This window comes from Bos javanicus, chromosome 1, assembly GCF_032452875.1.
Source record: "Bos javanicus breed banteng chromosome 1, ARS-OSU_banteng_1.0, whole genome shotgun sequence".
In the NCBI taxonomy this organism is placed as follows: Eukaryota; Metazoa; Chordata; class Mammalia; order Artiodactyla; family Bovidae; genus Bos; species Bos javanicus.
The window spans coordinates 54079338-54097375 of NC_083868.1; the positions used below are offsets into that span (position 1 = coordinate 54079338).

Consider the following 18038-nt stretch of genomic DNA (forward strand, 5'->3'; position numbering starts at 1 on the left):
CTCTTATATTATCATGTCAAAAAATTATAATCTAGGCAAAAATAGTTATTCTTATACAGATTAAAGTTTAGTTATAAGCTTCTTGGAAATCAAGGTACAAAGAGAACTATAATGAGTAAAAAAATTCATATTCTGATAAAAGAAAGTATCAAATAGATTTTTTTCATGATATTAAATTCTAATATTCAAATGAACCTTTTTATTATTAATATAACACAAGGGGTGCCCTATAACATAACAAAGTCTTTAACATGGCTTCATAGATAAAGTATTTCTCATAATCCTTGAGTCCATTCTTCCCACACATGCATGATTAGTTGCTCAATCATGTAGGACTCTGTGATCCCATGGACTGTAGCCTGCCAGGCTCCTCTATCCATGGGACTATCCCAGTAAGAATACTAGAGTGGGTGGCCGTTTCCTCCTCCAGAGGATCATCCTGACTCAGGGATCAAACCTGCATCTCTCTGCACTGGCAGGCAGATTCTTTACCACTGAGCCATCTGGGAAGCCCTCTTCCTACAAACCAAGGACTTTTACACTAGGTTCAGAGAGGAAAACTACCTCTGCTAGGGTCTATGGCAGAATAGTACGATATGCAGGTCTTTGATATTGACTACCAAGTTAGAATCAGGGACACACAATCTATAGAGAAGCACATGGGAAGCGTGTCTAGATTTCTTGAAGAGACTTCTCTTTGAAGGGTTTTTGGCAGTGTCCTAATTTAAGTCAGTTTAGAATTATACTTTCTAGTAAGAATCCACACTATGAATTACAGAAAGGTTCATATGCTTTGGATTTGGGCATGTAGGTAGGTTTTGAGATGAACTTCAAATTTATGTATATATACACACACACACAGTTTATATATATATATATATATAATGTTATACACATATATACATTAACCCAATAGAATGGGTTCACAAAGAGTTGGACACAACTGGGCAACTGAACAACAATATTAAAGCTTTCTCACCCTGACAACCAACATGAAAAACACTACAAGATTAGTGGTCAGGAGGCATAAATCTCAGCTGTGTTTTCACTAATTTGTGTAGTTTTGGGCAAGTAACAAACTTTTCTGAGTCCTGTTTCTTCACTTAAAAGCAATTATTCAATTAAATGTTTCAGTTACTTTGGGCACTAATGTGAAATACCTCTTGGGTTCCTCTAATCTTTACAAATGTGAATACATTTCAAGGTATCATTTAGTCAGCAAAGTTTGTCTCACCGGGATTATATCTGAATTGCTGTTGCTGGTTTCAACTTCAATTGAAGCAAGGTTTTGACTCCTCTTTCTCTTCATTTCCCAAGAGGCCTATAGCAAGGTATTAACAAAAAATATACAAGGATTAGTAGCAATCAATTGTACATATTAAACCACTCTCACTCTTTCCTTCCTTCAGCTTCTATTAAGTGCTGGCTTCTGTAGGATAAACAGAGGGCATTCAACAAAATAACATCATAATGCAAGTTAAGTATGAGACGAATGGTGTAGATTATGGCACTCAACAGTGAATCAAAGGCCTTATAGTATTTTGCAAAGAATTTGCATGAATTACTGTCTATATACTGAATATATAACGTTTCATATGGATATATATATGTATATATACATTGTTTTTAAAATTTATGTGGATGTTGCTGGGAGGAATAAGATATATATTCATTAAAAAATATCTATGATGGCTTTCTTTTACTATGTCATTCTTAATCAGTAGACGTTGAATATGCCTAGTATGTGAGATGTCTGCAGTCATTTAAAATTTTTTTGACAGTTTCAATGTACATTTTATAAAATATTGGCTATATTCCCAATGTTGTACAATATAGCCTTGTAGCTTATTTTATATATAATAGCTTGTGTCTCTTAATTCCCTACACTTACATTGCCCCCTTCCCTTTCCTCACTGATAATGACTAGCTTGTTCTTTATATCTATATATCTGCTTCTTTATCCTTATATTCACTAGTTTGCTGTATATTTTGATTCCATATATAAGTGATATCATTTAGTGTTTGCTGCAAATGGCACATTTTCATTCTTTTTATGGCTGAGCAATACTCTACTGTATATACACGCCACCTCTTCTTTAGCCATTCATCTGTTGATGGACACTAAGGTTGCTTCCATATCTTGGCAATCATAAATAATGCTGCTGTGAACTGCTATGAACACTGGGGTGCTTGTATCTTGTTAAACTAGAGTTTGGGTTTTTTTTAATATATACCCAGGAGTGGAACTGTTGGATCATGGGATAGTTCTTTTGTTTTTTCAGTGTCTACAATCAATTTCATTTTAATATAATCTAAACACATACCATTTAGAAAATACCAAGAAAAATTTCTGTACAAAAGTTGATACTATTGCATTTGGACAAAGCTGGCAAGTTCCTGCTATGAGCATAGCCCAGGAGACACCACCGAGGAAACCTAATATATTGGAGTAGATGCTATGTGTTTGGTCCACAGTTTGATAACTCTCAGGGTTAACCTGAAGTTGTCAATGTTTGGTGCTAGATGTAAAATTTCACTGATTACCCTGAAATCATTAAGATTTCTTAGACATATCTAAATTTTTAAGTAGACTTTCATCTAGAAGTCCAAGTCTTCTAGAATAGTCTTGAGTGCTAACCTTGCAAACCAAATATCAATCTCTATCCCATCAAAACACTATTTTTTGAGAAACCTGCATAGTGTTTTCCACAGTGACTGCACCAATTTACATTCCCACCAATAGTGTATGAGGATTCTCTTCTCACCAACATTTATTTGTGTTCTTTTTAATGACAGCCATTCTGACAGACATGAGGTAATATCTCAAAGGTTTTGATTTGTGTTTCCCTGATGATTAGTGATGTTGAGCATCCTCTCATGTGTCTTGTTGGCCTTCTGTATGTCTTCTTTGGAGAAATGCATATTTAGATCTTCTGCCCATTTTTTTACTAGGTTGTTTTATATATATATATATATATATATATATATATATATATATACACACACACACACACACAGCTGTATATATATAGCTGTATTAAGTTGTTTGTATATTTTGGAGCTTAATCCCTTATGGTTACATCATTTGCAAATATTTTATCCCATTCTGTAAGTTGTCTTTTCATTTGGTTTCTGGCTCCCTTTGCTATGGAAAAGCTTTTAAGTTTAATTAGGTTCCATTTGTTTGTTTTTGCTTTTGTTTTCCATTACTCTAGGGGACAGATCCAAAAAAAAATCTTGCTGCGATTTATGTCAAAGAGTGTTCTGCCTATGTTTTCCTCTAGGAGTTGTATAGTATCCAGTCTTACATTTAGGTCTTTAATCCCTTTTGAGTTTATTTTATCATCAATTACAAGGAAAAAACTGCAAAGAAAAAAAAAAAAAACACATGGAGGCTAAACAATACGCTACTAAACAACTAGTGGATCACGGAAGAGATAAAAAACACCCAAAAATAAATGAAAACAAAACCAAATTTTTCCAAAACAGAATATGCAGTTCTAAGAGGGAAGTTTATAGTGATACAAGCTTATCCCAAGAAACAAGAAAAATCTCAAACAACCTAAAAATTCTTCCTAAGAGTTGACGTACAACATGTCTTCATTTCTTCCCCTTCCACTTGCTAATCAATCCATTGTAACCTGGTTTCTATTCTCTCCAATTCAATAACAATGAAATTCCTCCTGTGATTATTCCTATCACTACTAAGTCATTAAGTTAGTGAACTTTTTTGGCCTTTGGCCTGGTTGAGTTGACCTTTCAACGGAATTCAGCCTCTCCGATCATCTGCACCCCATATCTCAGCAAACGGGTCAGTGTTCTCTCCTCAAGCCAAATACACAGGAACAAATACATCCACTTCTCTCCCCTCCACATGATCACCTCACCCACACCACCATTATTTCCCCCCAAGGCCACTGCAATAGCCTTTTAACTGCTCTGCCCACATTCATTCTGTTTGCTGAGAATCCATTTTTCATACTAACCCAAAGCAATCTTTTCTAAAGGAAATTTTGATCATGCCACTTCCCTGTTTAAAATCCTTCAGTGTTTTTCTGTTGCTTTCAGGATAAATACAAAATCCCTTATCAAAGTATCAGCTTGCATGGTTCTGATGACTCCCTGCCCATCTCACACCACAGCCCCCTTTCCCTCACTGCCCCACCACAGCTTAGCTGTCTTCTTAGTGTCAGTGAAGTGTCAGTCAGTCAGTCATGTCCCACTCTTTGCAACCCCATGGCCTGTAGCCTGCCAGGCTCCTGTCCATGGAATTCTCCAGGTAAGAATACTGGAGTGGGTTGCCATTCCCTTCTCCAGGGAGCTGTCTTCTTAAGGTACTTTGTATTCCATGTTCTCTCATTAGCAAATAATGTTTGCACTGATTGGAAATGATCTTCCTCTCCATTTAGCCACTTAATTGGAATTCAAACCTAAAAGTTATGTCATCACTTTTTCAAGGAAGACTTCCCTGTCCTCCCAGGGTCAAACCTCCTATTATAAGGACTCACACTACTACGTCATAAAAACTGCCTCAGTGTCCGTTCCCATTTATCTGTATAATCATTGGATTGTCTGTCTCTATCACTAGACTATAAGTTCAGCGGGGACTTGGGACTATAGGTGGTTTTGCTCACAGCTAAATCCCCTGTAGCTGGCTAACATACTGAATGGCACATAACAGATGATTTTACACATAATATATTCACATATACATATGTGAATCTCCATATTTACATTCTAAAATGTGCTATTCTAACACAATTTTGTGATCACTTGTATGTTGTCTTTGGAGCATGCAACCTCCCCATAAAATTAGTCTACAAATCCCAAATCTTGAAATTCCACAGTTAATGAAATCAGGAGTTAAATGAGATATAATTATAAAGTGATAGCAACTGCTTTTTCTATTATAAGCATGCAAAAGTTGAGTATCTGCTGAATAGATGAATTCCTACACTCAAATATAATGCATAATTCAAACTAAAATTCTGAAGAAGGTAGACAGATTCAAGATTCAGTTTGGCCTCTACAGCCTCAAGAAAAGACTTAGGGCCAAAACTTCAAAATTATAGGGATCCGTATTTCAAATAATCTAAGAGAATGAGCTACCCAAAAATGAAGTAAGAAAAGGCTGCCTTTAGGAGGTAATAAGCCTATATCACTAAAGATTTTCAAGAATCCAATACCATTTTTCAGAGATATTACAAAGGAATGTGTGAGATATTTCTGTAATGTAACTATTATTCAGAATAATTCTTTTTTAAGGAACCATGCCTGAAATCTTGTCTTCCACCATGCTTAATACACTATCTTACACAGGGCAGAAGCTCAGTGGATATTTGCCAATGAAATTAGTTCCCTGCTTTCCGATATGATGGCAACTCATTGGAATATTTTCCATGTGGCCCATATTCACCCTTTCAGGGTAAAGTAAATTTTTAGAAACAGTAAAAAAACATTAGTAATCAAGTTTTATCAACAAGGCAGATAAACTAAGCAATAAATTTTGGCTTATAGAAGATTTTTTAAAGGTAGTAAGATAACGAAGTGAAGTGAGGTGAAGTGAAGTGAAAGTGTTAGTCGCCCAGTGGTGTTCAACTCTTTGTGACCCCATGGACTGTAGCCCTTTGGGACCTCATGGATTGTAGCCTGCCAGGCTTCTCTGTCCATGGAATTCTCCAGGTAATACTGGAGTGTGTAGCCATTCCCTTCCCCAGGGTATCTTCCCAATCCAGGGATCGAACCTGGGTTCCCCACATTACAGGCAGATTCTTTACCGTCTGAGCCACCAGGGAAGCCAGTGAGAAAATACCTGTGGTCACTGAACACTGATCAGACACAGGGTAAATGCCCACTCAATTTTAAGTGTTGTTATTATTATACACTGAAACTAAGGACAGATTCTCAAAGAGGAATTAGATAAGCATCAACACTGTAAGAATGAAAGTGTAATTTTTTTTTTTTAAAAAAGAAACTCATTTAGATACATGGAAATCCTAGGGTGTACATTCATTATAATCAAGCTCAGCAGTTAGTTACATTATCAACATCACATTTTATTTTTCCAGAACTTGGACTATAGGGATAACTACCTATGTAAAATTTGACCAAGCATTTTTGCTATAAAGCACTGAATGCAAATTTCTCAAGATTACAGGTTTATCCTATATGGATATTTCTCTCTTAAATACAGATTAAAATCTTTATCCCATACAGGTGTTCTTTAGGAGCCCTTCAGTGCTGATATTAGCAATCTGACTTTTCTTCCAAAAGAGACAATGTAGGGAAAAAATAGAAATTGGGACTTTGTCCAGGGAACTCAGATTACAATATGTATGCTATAATTAGAATGCTTTAAAAATGTGAAATGAAGCAAAATCTTTAAAAAATGTTATTTCTGGAAAAGTGAATGACTATACACTTTTGTGAAAAAGTAACAAAACAAAAAAAATCACCTGGTCTCTGCTAGCTAGTTTGACATTTTCCAGTGGAACTGCTGGATAAGTCTGCTGTTGAGGTTTCACTTTCTTCTGCCCAGACTTTTTCATAATTTTAGTCTCTGAAATATACTCTACATCAGAGTCCCCTCCTTCTGTGTTTTTTTCCCAGCCTCTGTGGTTGACCAAAAGCTCAAAGGATGAAAGAGACTCATGCTTCAAGTCATCACTGGAAGGTCTGATTCTCTGAATTTTCTTATTTCCCTTAAATAAGAAAGAACATGCTTTTAATTTGGGGTAGCTGACTTATTTATAATTAATTACCATTCCCTTATAATCTTATAGTATTAGGTGATATTTATTACTAACAACCGGAGAAGGCAATGGCACCCCACTCCAGTACTCTTGCCTGGAAGGTCGCATGGACGGAGGAGCCTGGTGGGCTGCAGTCCAGGGGGTCGCTAGGAGACGACTGAGTGACTTCACTTTCACTTTTCACTTTCATGCATTGGAGGAGGAAATGGCAACCCACTCCAGTGTTCTTGCCTGGAGAATCCCAGGGACGGGGGAGCCTGGTGGGCTGCCGTCTCTGGGGTCTCAGAGTCGGACACGACTGAAGCGACTTAGCAGCAGCAGCAGCATTACTAACAACAGTTTTAAAAATCAGAAGCTTAGAAAATAAACTTTGGCAAAGGTATACTGCTATAATGGCTCATTCAGAATTTGATTCAGCAGAGCTGGGCTGAGTCAAGAAGTCTGATCTTAAAGAATGCAAAAGACTCCAAATTGGTAATACACTGTGCTTCCTGACTTACTTCTGAGCACAGACTTTCTTGCTTTTGGATCCCTGGTGCATGTAGGTCAGTTATTTATTAACTTAAAATTTGGTTGAGGTTTACAATCTCACCATTTGCCTGCTAAGAAATCTGAATAACCAAAATTGTAAAGAGTTTTTCATAATTTTGTGTGTGTGACTGATATAACTGAAGGTTCAAAAATTTTTAAATTTTAGATAATAACAGACATTTGAGGAATAAAATGTAATATGACATTTAGCAAACATAAGAAACAATGTAGGAATTACATATAGAACGTATTTCTAGGTAAATATATACCTAGAGACTCACATACACACTCTCTCTCTGATTTTATATGCATAATTTTATATAACACATATATATTATAAATAATATACTGGAAAGATATAATTATAAGTACATTAAGATATCTAAAATGGTCATCAACTCCATGCAGTAAGACAATGGGTGGTTTAAATTTTCTTATTTATACTTTACTTTCTGAGTTTTTCCTAATAAACATGAATTGTTATAATAAAAAATGATGATGGTGAAAAAATATCTATGAGTGCTTCACTTTCTGAACATATTAAACCATGATGACATTTGGCCCTTGGTAAGTCTTATCATTCCTATGGGAAATGTCACAAATGACTCAATCCCACTTAAATTACTCACCTTAGATGTTGAAGCTTGGAAGGGGCTAGTGAGCTCAGTGATCCTATTCACTGGTATAAACTGAGGCTATTATGGAAAAAAATCATTAGACAAATGTAAGTAAAAACAACTTTTAATTGGCATATTATAATAATTCAATGATCTTCATTTTTTAAAGAAGTGCCAAGCTCACACACTCTTGCCAATCCTTAAGGAGTCCCTTTCAGTTTAGACATAACAGTAATGGTATATGATTGGTAGTGACTGAACAGTACAAGATAATGTAATGAAGTATTACAAGCAATACAAGCAAAATTACAAGCAATTACAAGCAAACATCTTATGAGCAATACAAGGGTGCCATGGTATCAGAAATTGTCTCCACAGCCCTCATCTCCCCTCTCTGGAGACCTTTTTTCTCCACGTGTAGTTTCCAGCATCTGGAACAAATCTTGACCATTAGCAATAGCTCTGCACAGGTCAGAGCCCTGGATCTGAGCTTCAAGGGACTGTTGAGGATACACTGCCCTTAACTGTGTCCCTAATAACTGACATCCATATTTATATGGTGCTATATTCATATATTACTGGGATAGTCTTTTCTTTTTTTGTAGATATTTAGCTGCTATCATAGTATCTTAAACACACCATTATAAGAGTTTGGTTTTCCCAGACTACCTATCTGCCAGAGTTTTCTATAGGAAGGGTAAGTGGAGGATAAGAGTCTAGGCGAGTTTTTCTTTTTTGTTTCCATAAGCAAAATCTCTTTTCTCATCTCTCCCCAATAAATTCTTTTTCTCATCTTCTGCAAACATGGCTTTTTGAGTACTTTCATGTACACTCCACATCTTCTGTGAACCCAAGCAGGTCCAGTAAGGTTCCAAGGCTATAGATTTTCCATCTCCAGATGAATCCTTCTTTAGTAAGTGTATTTGTGTTGATTCTTTAGAAGTGCTATTGCTGGGCTCTTTCTTCCATCTCTCTCCGTTTCCTCCTGTGGGATTCTTGCATTATCTTGACTGCCTTGGGCAGCCCTGGGGTATTCTGGTATATATTTCCTAGCTCGACTGAAACTGGAGTTTGCATTTTTGTTCTCTGTTTTCCTGTTGCTCTTATAAGACTCCCAGGAAAAGAACAGGAAGATGCTACATCTATATAGCCATATTTATAGCAGAAATCATGGTATGTATCACATTGTCTCATAGTCATGGTAACACTTGTACCTCTCTCTGAAAGTCATTTTTTATCTGTAGTACCCATCACAGTGTTTAGCGCTTTGAGTGAGTGAGTGAGTGAAGTCGCTCAGTCGTGTCCAACTCCTTGTGACCCCATAGACCAGCCCACCAGGCTCCTCCGTCCGTGGGATTCTCCAGGCAAGAGTACTGGAGTGGGTTGCCATTTCCTTCTCCATGAGCACTTTATAGGTACTCAATAAAATGTTGGTGATTAACAGGATAAACAGATGTTCCCAGAGACTATTGCTCATATCTTTCTCTGTTGAAACACCGCCACAGTTCTATTCTGCACTCATAATGTGACTACTTCTTCATTACCTGTCAGATGTTATCACATATTTGAGGTGCTTTATATTAAATGCCAGTGTCTTATTCCTGATATAGAGAAATGGATTGAGTGTAGCCTAGTAACAAGGTATGATACACTTACCATCATTTGGGTTTGTATCATTTTTGGTGCTAGCTTAAAGATAATTACTTTTTGATAAAAAGTTTTATTACAGTGAGTTTTAACCTGAACGACTAATCACATCACTGAAGTTGTAATAAAAATTTTTAATTCCATTCGTTTTCCTCTTTTTATATTCATTTCAGAGTTGTGTTTCTACAAAAGAACTTCAGACATCATAGAAATACACAGCCAAAATGTCTCAACTACATTTTGAATAGAAAAATACCACTGATGGCAGCACATCTTTGCGTTTTTTGTAAAACAGAAATCTAGGTAACATAGCTAATCCATTTCAAATTCTGTCTCAGTTACTTAATGAATGGTTGTTTGCTAGTGGTAATATCTTTATCATCACCATCACCTCTTCAGATTTCAGAGGCTCATCATCACCTTAGAAAGCTTGCTAATATTGGTATTTATTTTTATATGATACTCATAAACTCTCCCAGCAAGACTGTTACATTTCTTTCCATGTATGGAAAGTCCTGAAAATCACAGATTCAATAGCAAAAGCTGCAGAACATGAAGTATCTCTGCCAGCAGGAAAAACAGAGAGTCCTTAAAGTCAGGAATAAAGGAGAAAAAGGCTGTGGTGCATAAGAATCATGTGGAGAGCTGGACAGAAAAGCAGATTCCAAGGCTTCTGTCTCAGACACTCTTGTTGAGTCAGTCTGCTGTAGACCTCAGGAATTTGAATTTTTACAAACATGTGAAGTTCTTACACAAATGACCTGATCATCATAGACTCACGGCCCTGGAAGACAGAGGATTCTACCTTTTAATTTTAGATTCATGCTTAGTGGGACTGTAGAGACAATATTTTTATGTTTCTGTACTATGAAGGCTTTCTGATCAAATTTTACCAAAACTTTAGACCTAGCCTAGAAGAACAAATTTTAGAATTTAATTTATGACTAATTATTAGTGAGAGAGCATCTGAAGAGATTTACCCCCCTAGAGGTATGTATTTACATGTTAAGGAAGGAATGAGATCTGAGGACGTAGAAGCATAGCTAAACTCTTATCTTTCCCCTAAGAGATTTACTTATATTCCATAGGGTAACAGTAAGAATCCAGGATCCTTCTCAAAGAGCAAAGAAGTATGTGTCTGACAGGCAATAAGGTGGAGTTAGGGAGGAGGCTGCCCCTCTCTTATACAAATAACCAGAATGTTTTTTCCAACTTTCTCGCTGATGATACAAACTCCAGTATATATAGGATAACATATGATCTGCCTCATCTCATCCACTGCCCCAGGGGTACAAATTAGAACAAAAGGGAATCAGAGTAATTATTTGCTATAATTAAATAATAGATCTGCTCTGCTCCAGAAACCTCATGTTTGTATTCAAAGTAAAACAAATATATACAGGCATTACAAACTTAACACCCTGTAAATGAAGATGGGCAACTAATACTCATAGGCTCTAAAATTGGACAAAAGTGAAAGTAAAAAGTAAAGTGTCAGTTGCGCAGTGGTGTCCAACTCTTTGCGACCCCATGGACTGTAACCCACCGGGTTCCTCTGTCCATGGAATTCTCCAGGCAAGAATACTGGAATGGGTTGCCATGCCCTCCCTCCAGATGATCTTCCTGACCCAGGGATCGAACCCAGGTCTCCTGTATTGCAAACAGATAAAATTAAATGGATATTCACAAATACCTAGTTTAATCCCATTTTTACTGGGCTGAAGGGGGAGGGGTGTGCTAGGATCAAGGACTAGTGACATCAAACAGACCTGAGGTCAGCTTATAAACAACTCTTCCATAAAAAAGAACAAACTCTTGCCATCTGTGACAACATGGACGGACCTACAGGGTATAAAGCTAAGTGAAATAAGTCAGACAGAACGACAAATATCACATGATCTCACTTACATGTGGAATTTAAGAGGAAAAAAAAAAAGAACAAACAAAGCAATTAAGAAACAGACTCATAGACATAAGTTAGTGGCTGTCAGAAGATAAAATGGTGAGGAAATGGGCAAAATAGGTGAAAGGGATTAGGAGATACAAACTTTCAATTATAAAATAAATAAGTCAAGAGGATGCAATGTACAGCACAAGAGATACAGTCAGTAATATTCTAACAACTCTCTATGGTGGCTAAACATCGTGGTGATCATTTTGTAACATATGAAAATATTGAGTCATTATGGTATACACTTGAAACTACTATAACACTGTATGTCAATTAAAATTCAAGAGAAAAGAAAAGAATGTGGACAAGCAAATCAAGCTAAGGAGTTGAAGAGCTACTGCTGGACATCTACTGTGCCCAATACTGAGCCAGATGTAGTGATGGGAGATACATGAGGAAGTGAACTCATGATATCTGCCCTCAAGGAATTTCCACACATGTTCCTCATGAGCAATAGTAGCTTGTTTGCTATACTGCGAACACAGGGCCCACAGATGTGACCGTATCATGCATTATCCCTTTTGGAATGACAGGTATCACCACAGAGAAATTAGATCTTTGTCACAAGAGTAATAAAGTAAAACATTTCAATTACAGTGAGCATCATCAGCCTCTTGTTAGACAGAGTGTCATAACAGCTTAGGTGTCATAAATTTTAGATTATGGAAGTTTATGTAAGGAGGCTGAAAAGCTTGATAAACAAATAGATTTTCTAAGGCATCAAGCTCCTTAGTATACAGATTAGAAATCTCAGCATCCTATACAACAATGATACATTAAAAAGATTATATTCTAAATGAGAAAATGTGTTCACAGTCTTCAGTATAAAGTTGTGCTCAGATATGCCATTTCATTTTGAAAACACAGCTAAAAGTTCAGCGAGCCTTCTCTGCCTTACATTTACTGCTAAACTGTACACTTACTGTGGGAACTGTCAGACCACACGGCCTCAGTTTTTGTGTCCATGCAAGCACCATGAAAGAACAGAAGGCTATTGAGTTTTCTCAACAGGCATGGAATTTTACAAAGGCTCTTCATGTGATGCAAAGACTATGAATGTGACAAATGAAATCCAAATATAGTCTCTATACTCCCACTCAAATGCCAACACTTCATTTTGACCAAGTGTGAGAACATTATGGTGTCCAAGAATAGATGTAGACAGTTTTAAGTCTAACCTATATAGCTTCAACCAATCCAATGAAAAATATTTATCTTTGTATCTAATTGTGAAGAATTCTGCATAAACCAAATTGTTCCTTCAACCCTTCACTCATTTGGCAAACATCTATTATATAAAAGGTCCAGGTCTAAGTGTTATTGGGAACACAAAGATGAATAAAAATGTTCCCTTATTTCAAAAATCTTACAGTCAAACACAGGAGACAGATAAAACACATGACTAACGATAATACCAGGTAGAAAGTGAAACACGGAGACTTCCCTGGTGGTCCAGTGGTTAAGAATCCATCTTCCAAGGCAGGGGATGCGGGTTTGATCCCTGGTTGGGGAACTAAGATCCCACGTGACAGGGGCAACTAAACCAGTGCACCACAACTAGACAGAAGCCCACGTGCCACAAATAAGACACAACCTAGTCAAATATACGGAGAAGGCAATGGCACCCCACCCTTTGGAAAATCCCAAAGACGGAGGAGCCTGGTAGGCTGCAGTCCATGGGGTCGCTAGGAATTGGACACGACTGAGCGACTTCACTTTCCCTTTTCACTTTCATGCATTGGAGAAGGAAATGGCAACCCACTCCAGTGTTCTTGCCTGGAGAATTACAGGGACGGGGGAGCCTGGTCGGCTGCAGTCTCTGGGGTCGCACAGAGTCGGACATGACTGAAGCGACTTAGCAGCAGTCAAATATATAAATAAAAGTTTTTTAAAAAGTGAAAGATGCCCTTAAGAAAGACACACAGGAAGGGTAAGGGGAAGTGGAAGAAGGAGATATTTCTACAAGCAGGGAAATGGGAGAAGACTTCACACAGCAATGACATTCATTTTGGACCCTGAAGGACTAGGGAACAAAGGCACTCAGACAAAGTGTCAGGAATGGAGGCATGCGGCATCAAGGAAGTGGAGAACACAGAGGAACCTGCGGGAGCTCAGGGAGAGAATCCTGCAGAAGAGAAGAAACTTACGCCAAGGGACTAGTGTCAGATTAGAGAGAGCCTAGACTGTGGCTCCAGATGGGAAATTAACATTAATCAGAGAAGGTTAACCCAGAGGACCCAGAGAATACACAAGCAACACAGCACGTCTGCACAAATGAACTGATTATATAAATATACTATACTACCCACTGACTTTGAAAAAAGTGAAAGTATTAGTCAGTCAGTCATGTCTGACTATGTGAGACGCTATGGACTGTGCTTGCCAGGTCCCTCTGGCCGTGGAATTCTCCAGGCAGTGGATTGTTAATGGATTCTCCAACGGAGTGGGTTGCCAATCCCTTCTCCAGGGAATCATCCCAGTGGTACAAATGGGTAAACAGAGTAGGCTTCATCAAGGAATCAAGTTATCATTTGCCTTATAATGATCTGAAGGCATTAAGTGTATTTAAAGTGGTACCAAAATCCCTGAATGAAATGGACCTAAAACAATACTCCATATGTGTGATTATGACACAGCTGTCCTGTTGAACAATAGAAAGTAGAAAAGACTGTAAATTGTGATGTTAAAATTGACTGTGGCTCAGATCATGAACTCCTTATTATCAAATTCAGACTTAAATTGAAGAAAGTAGGGAAAACCACTAGACCATTCAGGTATGACCTAAATCAAATCCCTTATGATTATACAGTGGAAGTGAGAAATAGATTTAAGGGCCTAGATCTGATAGATACAGTGCCTGATGAACTATGGACTGAGGTTCATGACATTGTACAGGAGACAGGGATCAAGACCATCCCCATGGAAAAGAAATGCAAAAAGCAAAATGGCTATCTGGGGAGGCCTTACAAATAGCTGCGAAAAGAAGAGAAGTGAAAAACAAAGGAGAAAAGGAAAGATATAAGCATTTGAATGCAGAGTTCCAAAGAATAGCAAGAAGAGATAAGAAAGCCTTCCTCAGCGATCAATGTAAAGAAATAGAGGAAAACAACAGAATGGGAAAGACTAGAGATCTCTTCAAGAAAATTAGAGATACCAAGGGAAGATTTCATGCAAAGATGGGCTTGATAAAGGACAGAAATGGTATGGACCTAACAGAAGCAGAAGATATTAAGAAGAGGTGGCAGGAATACACAGAAGAACTGTACAAAAAAGATCTTCACGACCCAGATAATCACGATGATGTGATCACTCATCTAGAGCCAGACATCCTAGAATGTGAAGTCAAGTGGGCCTTAGAGAGCATTACCATGAACAAAGCTAGTGGAGGTGATAGAATTCCAATTGAGCTATTTGAAATCCTGAAAGATGATGCTGTGAAAGTGCTGCACTCAACATGCCAGCAAATTTGGAAAATTCAGCAGTGACCACAGGACTGGAAAAGGTCAGTTTTCATTCCAATCCCAAAGAAAGGCAATGCCAAAGAATGCTCAAAGTACCGCACAACTGCACTATCTCACATGCTAGTAAAGTAATGCTCAAAATTCTCAAAGACAGGCTTCAGCAATACATGAACCGTGAACCTGCTGATGTTCAAGCTGGTTTTAGAAAAGGCAGAGGAACCAGAGATCAAATTGCCAACATCTGCTGGATCATGGAAAAAGCAAGAGAGTTCCAGAAAAACATCTATTTCTTCCTTATTGACTATGCCAAAGCCTTTGACTGTGTGGATCACCATAAACTGTAGAAAATTCTGAAAGAGATGGGAATACCAGAACACCTGACGTGCTTCTTGAGAAATGTGTATGCAGGTCAGGAAGCAACAGTTAGAACTGGACATGGAACAGCAGACTGGTTCCAAATAAGAAAAGGAGTACGTCAAGGCTGTATACTGTCACCCTGCTTATTTAACTTCTATGCAGAGTACATCATGAGAAACGCTGGACTGGAAGAAACACAAGCTGGAATCAAGATTGCTGGGAGAAATATCAATAACCTCAGATACGCAGATGACACCACCCTTATGGCAGAAAGTGAAGAGGAACTCAAAAGCCTCTTGAAAGTGAAAGAGGAGAGTGAAAAAGTTGGCTGAAAGCTCAACATTCAGAAAACTAAGATCATGGCATCTGGTCCCATCACTTCATGGGAAATAGATGGGGAAACAGTGGAAACAGTGTCAGACTTTATTTTTTTGGGCTCCAAAATCACTGCAGATGGTGACTGCAGCCATGAAATTAAAAGACGCTTACTCCTTGGAAGGAAAGTTATGACCAACCTAGATAGCATATTCAAGAGCAGAGACATTACTTTGCCAACAAAGGTTCATCTAGTCAAGGCTATGGTTTTTCCTGTGGTCATGTATGGATGTGAGAGTTGGACTGTGAAGAAGGCTGAGCGCCGAAGAATTGATGCTTTTGAACTCTGGTGTTGGAGAAGACTCTTGAGAGTCCCTTGGACTGCAAGGAGATCCAACCAGTCCATTCTGAAGGAGATCAGCCCTGGGATTTCTTTGGAGGGAATGATGCTAAAGCTGAAACTCCAGTACTTTGGCCACCTCATGCGAAGAGTTGACTCACTGGAAAAGACTCTGATGCTGGGAGGGATTGGGGGCAGGAGGAGAAGGGGACGCCAGAGGATGAGATGGCTGGATGGCATCACTGACTCGATGGACGTGAGTCTGAGTGAACTCCGGGTGTTGGTGATGGACAGGGAGGCCTGGGGTGCTGTGATTCATGGGGTTGCAAAGAGTCGGACATGAATGAGTGAATGAACTGAACTGAACTGAACTGAAAACTAAGAAAAGGGCAAAATTGAGTACTGCCAAATCCTCAAATGCAGAGGACTTGATTCTGTTACTCTGTCTTATGGTTTTAAAATTCTTGTCTAGGTTTACTGAAAAACAGAATGACAATTATCTAGCTGATGGGCCAATTAGTAGCTAAACAATCAAGAGTGATGATAAAAATGAAAATGCTTCATTACTTGGCCAGCAGGTGTCACTTGTCACTCGGTATAGAAAACAGCAGGTGATGAGGAATGAGCGCGGAAACGCACAGTGAGGAACACTCATTCATCTCTTCAGAGAGGAGAAGAAGCAGAATGTGCTGCTTCAGAAGCACAATTTATAAAGTGGCTCTTGGCTTGCTGGCACAACTTATCAATTACATCTTGTATTTGAGCCCTCCTACTAGGTTTATGAACTTATACATTTCTCTTAACAAATATGATTTGCATTACATCAGCTTGTGGCCTTTGTGAATGTTTTCATATCCTTTTTGACTATATTTATCATATGAGATTGTGAGCAGATTGTGTTGGAATTAGGCAAAAAGGAAACCAAAGTTAACTTCACCATTTAAAGATGTATGACTGATTCAACTTACTGAATTGCTCTGAAATTCACTCTCTTTCTAATGTTATAATTGTTATAACTGTAATGTGAGGATTAAATACAATACCACCTGTGGAAATGATAGTAGCTTTGAACCAACATGTTTATTTTTTCCCTAGAGGACAAGATCTAATCACTGAGGTACCTCTTCTACCAGCAGTTTTCTGACCCACTGTGAATTTTCTCTAAGTAGAGCATCCTGCAGTGGGGCACCTAGAATCTAGACTTTGTCACTCTGCATACCAGTAGTATGCAAAAAGGGTGGAGAAGACACTGCAGCTGCTGATTTCTGATACTAATACCATCATACTACCCTTCCTACCATTATTCCATCCTCCCTGGTTGTCAGTGATACAAAACCAACAACCAAAGAATCGAAGATCCTGAAAGGCTTTTGATTTACCAAGTTAACTCTTTGTTTTCCAGATCAAGATGCCTTCTGCCATTAAAACGGAAATGCAAGAGTAAGAAATGAAGTATGCAGATTTGGGCCATTTTTATATTTGCTCCCCAGATTTAATCAACGAATAAGTGAACATTGGTATTCAGAGGCAGGAAGAGAGAACAGGAGGTGGGCAAACCATAATTTCATGGCATGCAACTCATTATTTCCTGATATTGAGAGAATGGGCACCACTGATAGATATAGTGGAATGATGGTAATACACTACCCATTACTTGATTTTCCAGTGATGTCTATCCTACACCTGAATAGTGTGTGCACTGAACGTGAATGGCACCAATGCCCTGTTTTTCTCACTTTGCCACCCTTCCTACGTGATAGTCTAACAGCACTTCTTCTAAAAAGCAGTCAGGAACAAAGTAAATTCTCATTGAATATTGGATGGTTTTGAGTCTTTTTTTCTGGCATCAAACAGCTATTACCAAATTAGTTTTTGAATACTTTCATAAATAATTTTTGTGAAAGGGGAACTGAGCTCACCTTTCAGAGGTCCTCTATTCAGTAATTACCATATCTTATAATGATTTATACAGTTTTTAAAAGACAAGCATGTCACAGAAATGCTGAGTTTATTTTTTAAAATACGTAAGTTTAGCATGTAATTTAAAAGACTGGTTCCATGAAGGAA

The 18038-nt window shown here is 38.0% G+C and overlaps 1 protein-coding gene across 1 annotated transcript in view; it reads right to left on the reverse strand.

The window, feature by feature from the left end:
• The window catches only part of MORC1 (MORC family CW-type zinc finger 1), a 159697-nt gene that overhangs the window by 41621 nt on the left and 100038 nt on the right, over nucleotides 1-18038 (reverse strand). The window contains exons 18-20 of the mRNA XM_061428205.1: nucleotides 7913-7978; nucleotides 6456-6701; nucleotides 6215-6263 (exon numbers count right to left, since the gene is read on the reverse strand). Of these exons, the coding sequence (XP_061284189.1) occupies nucleotides 6215-6263; nucleotides 6456-6701; nucleotides 7913-7978 (361 nt within the window). The remainder of the gene's footprint in view (nucleotides 1-6214; nucleotides 6264-6455; nucleotides 6702-7912; nucleotides 7979-18038) is intronic.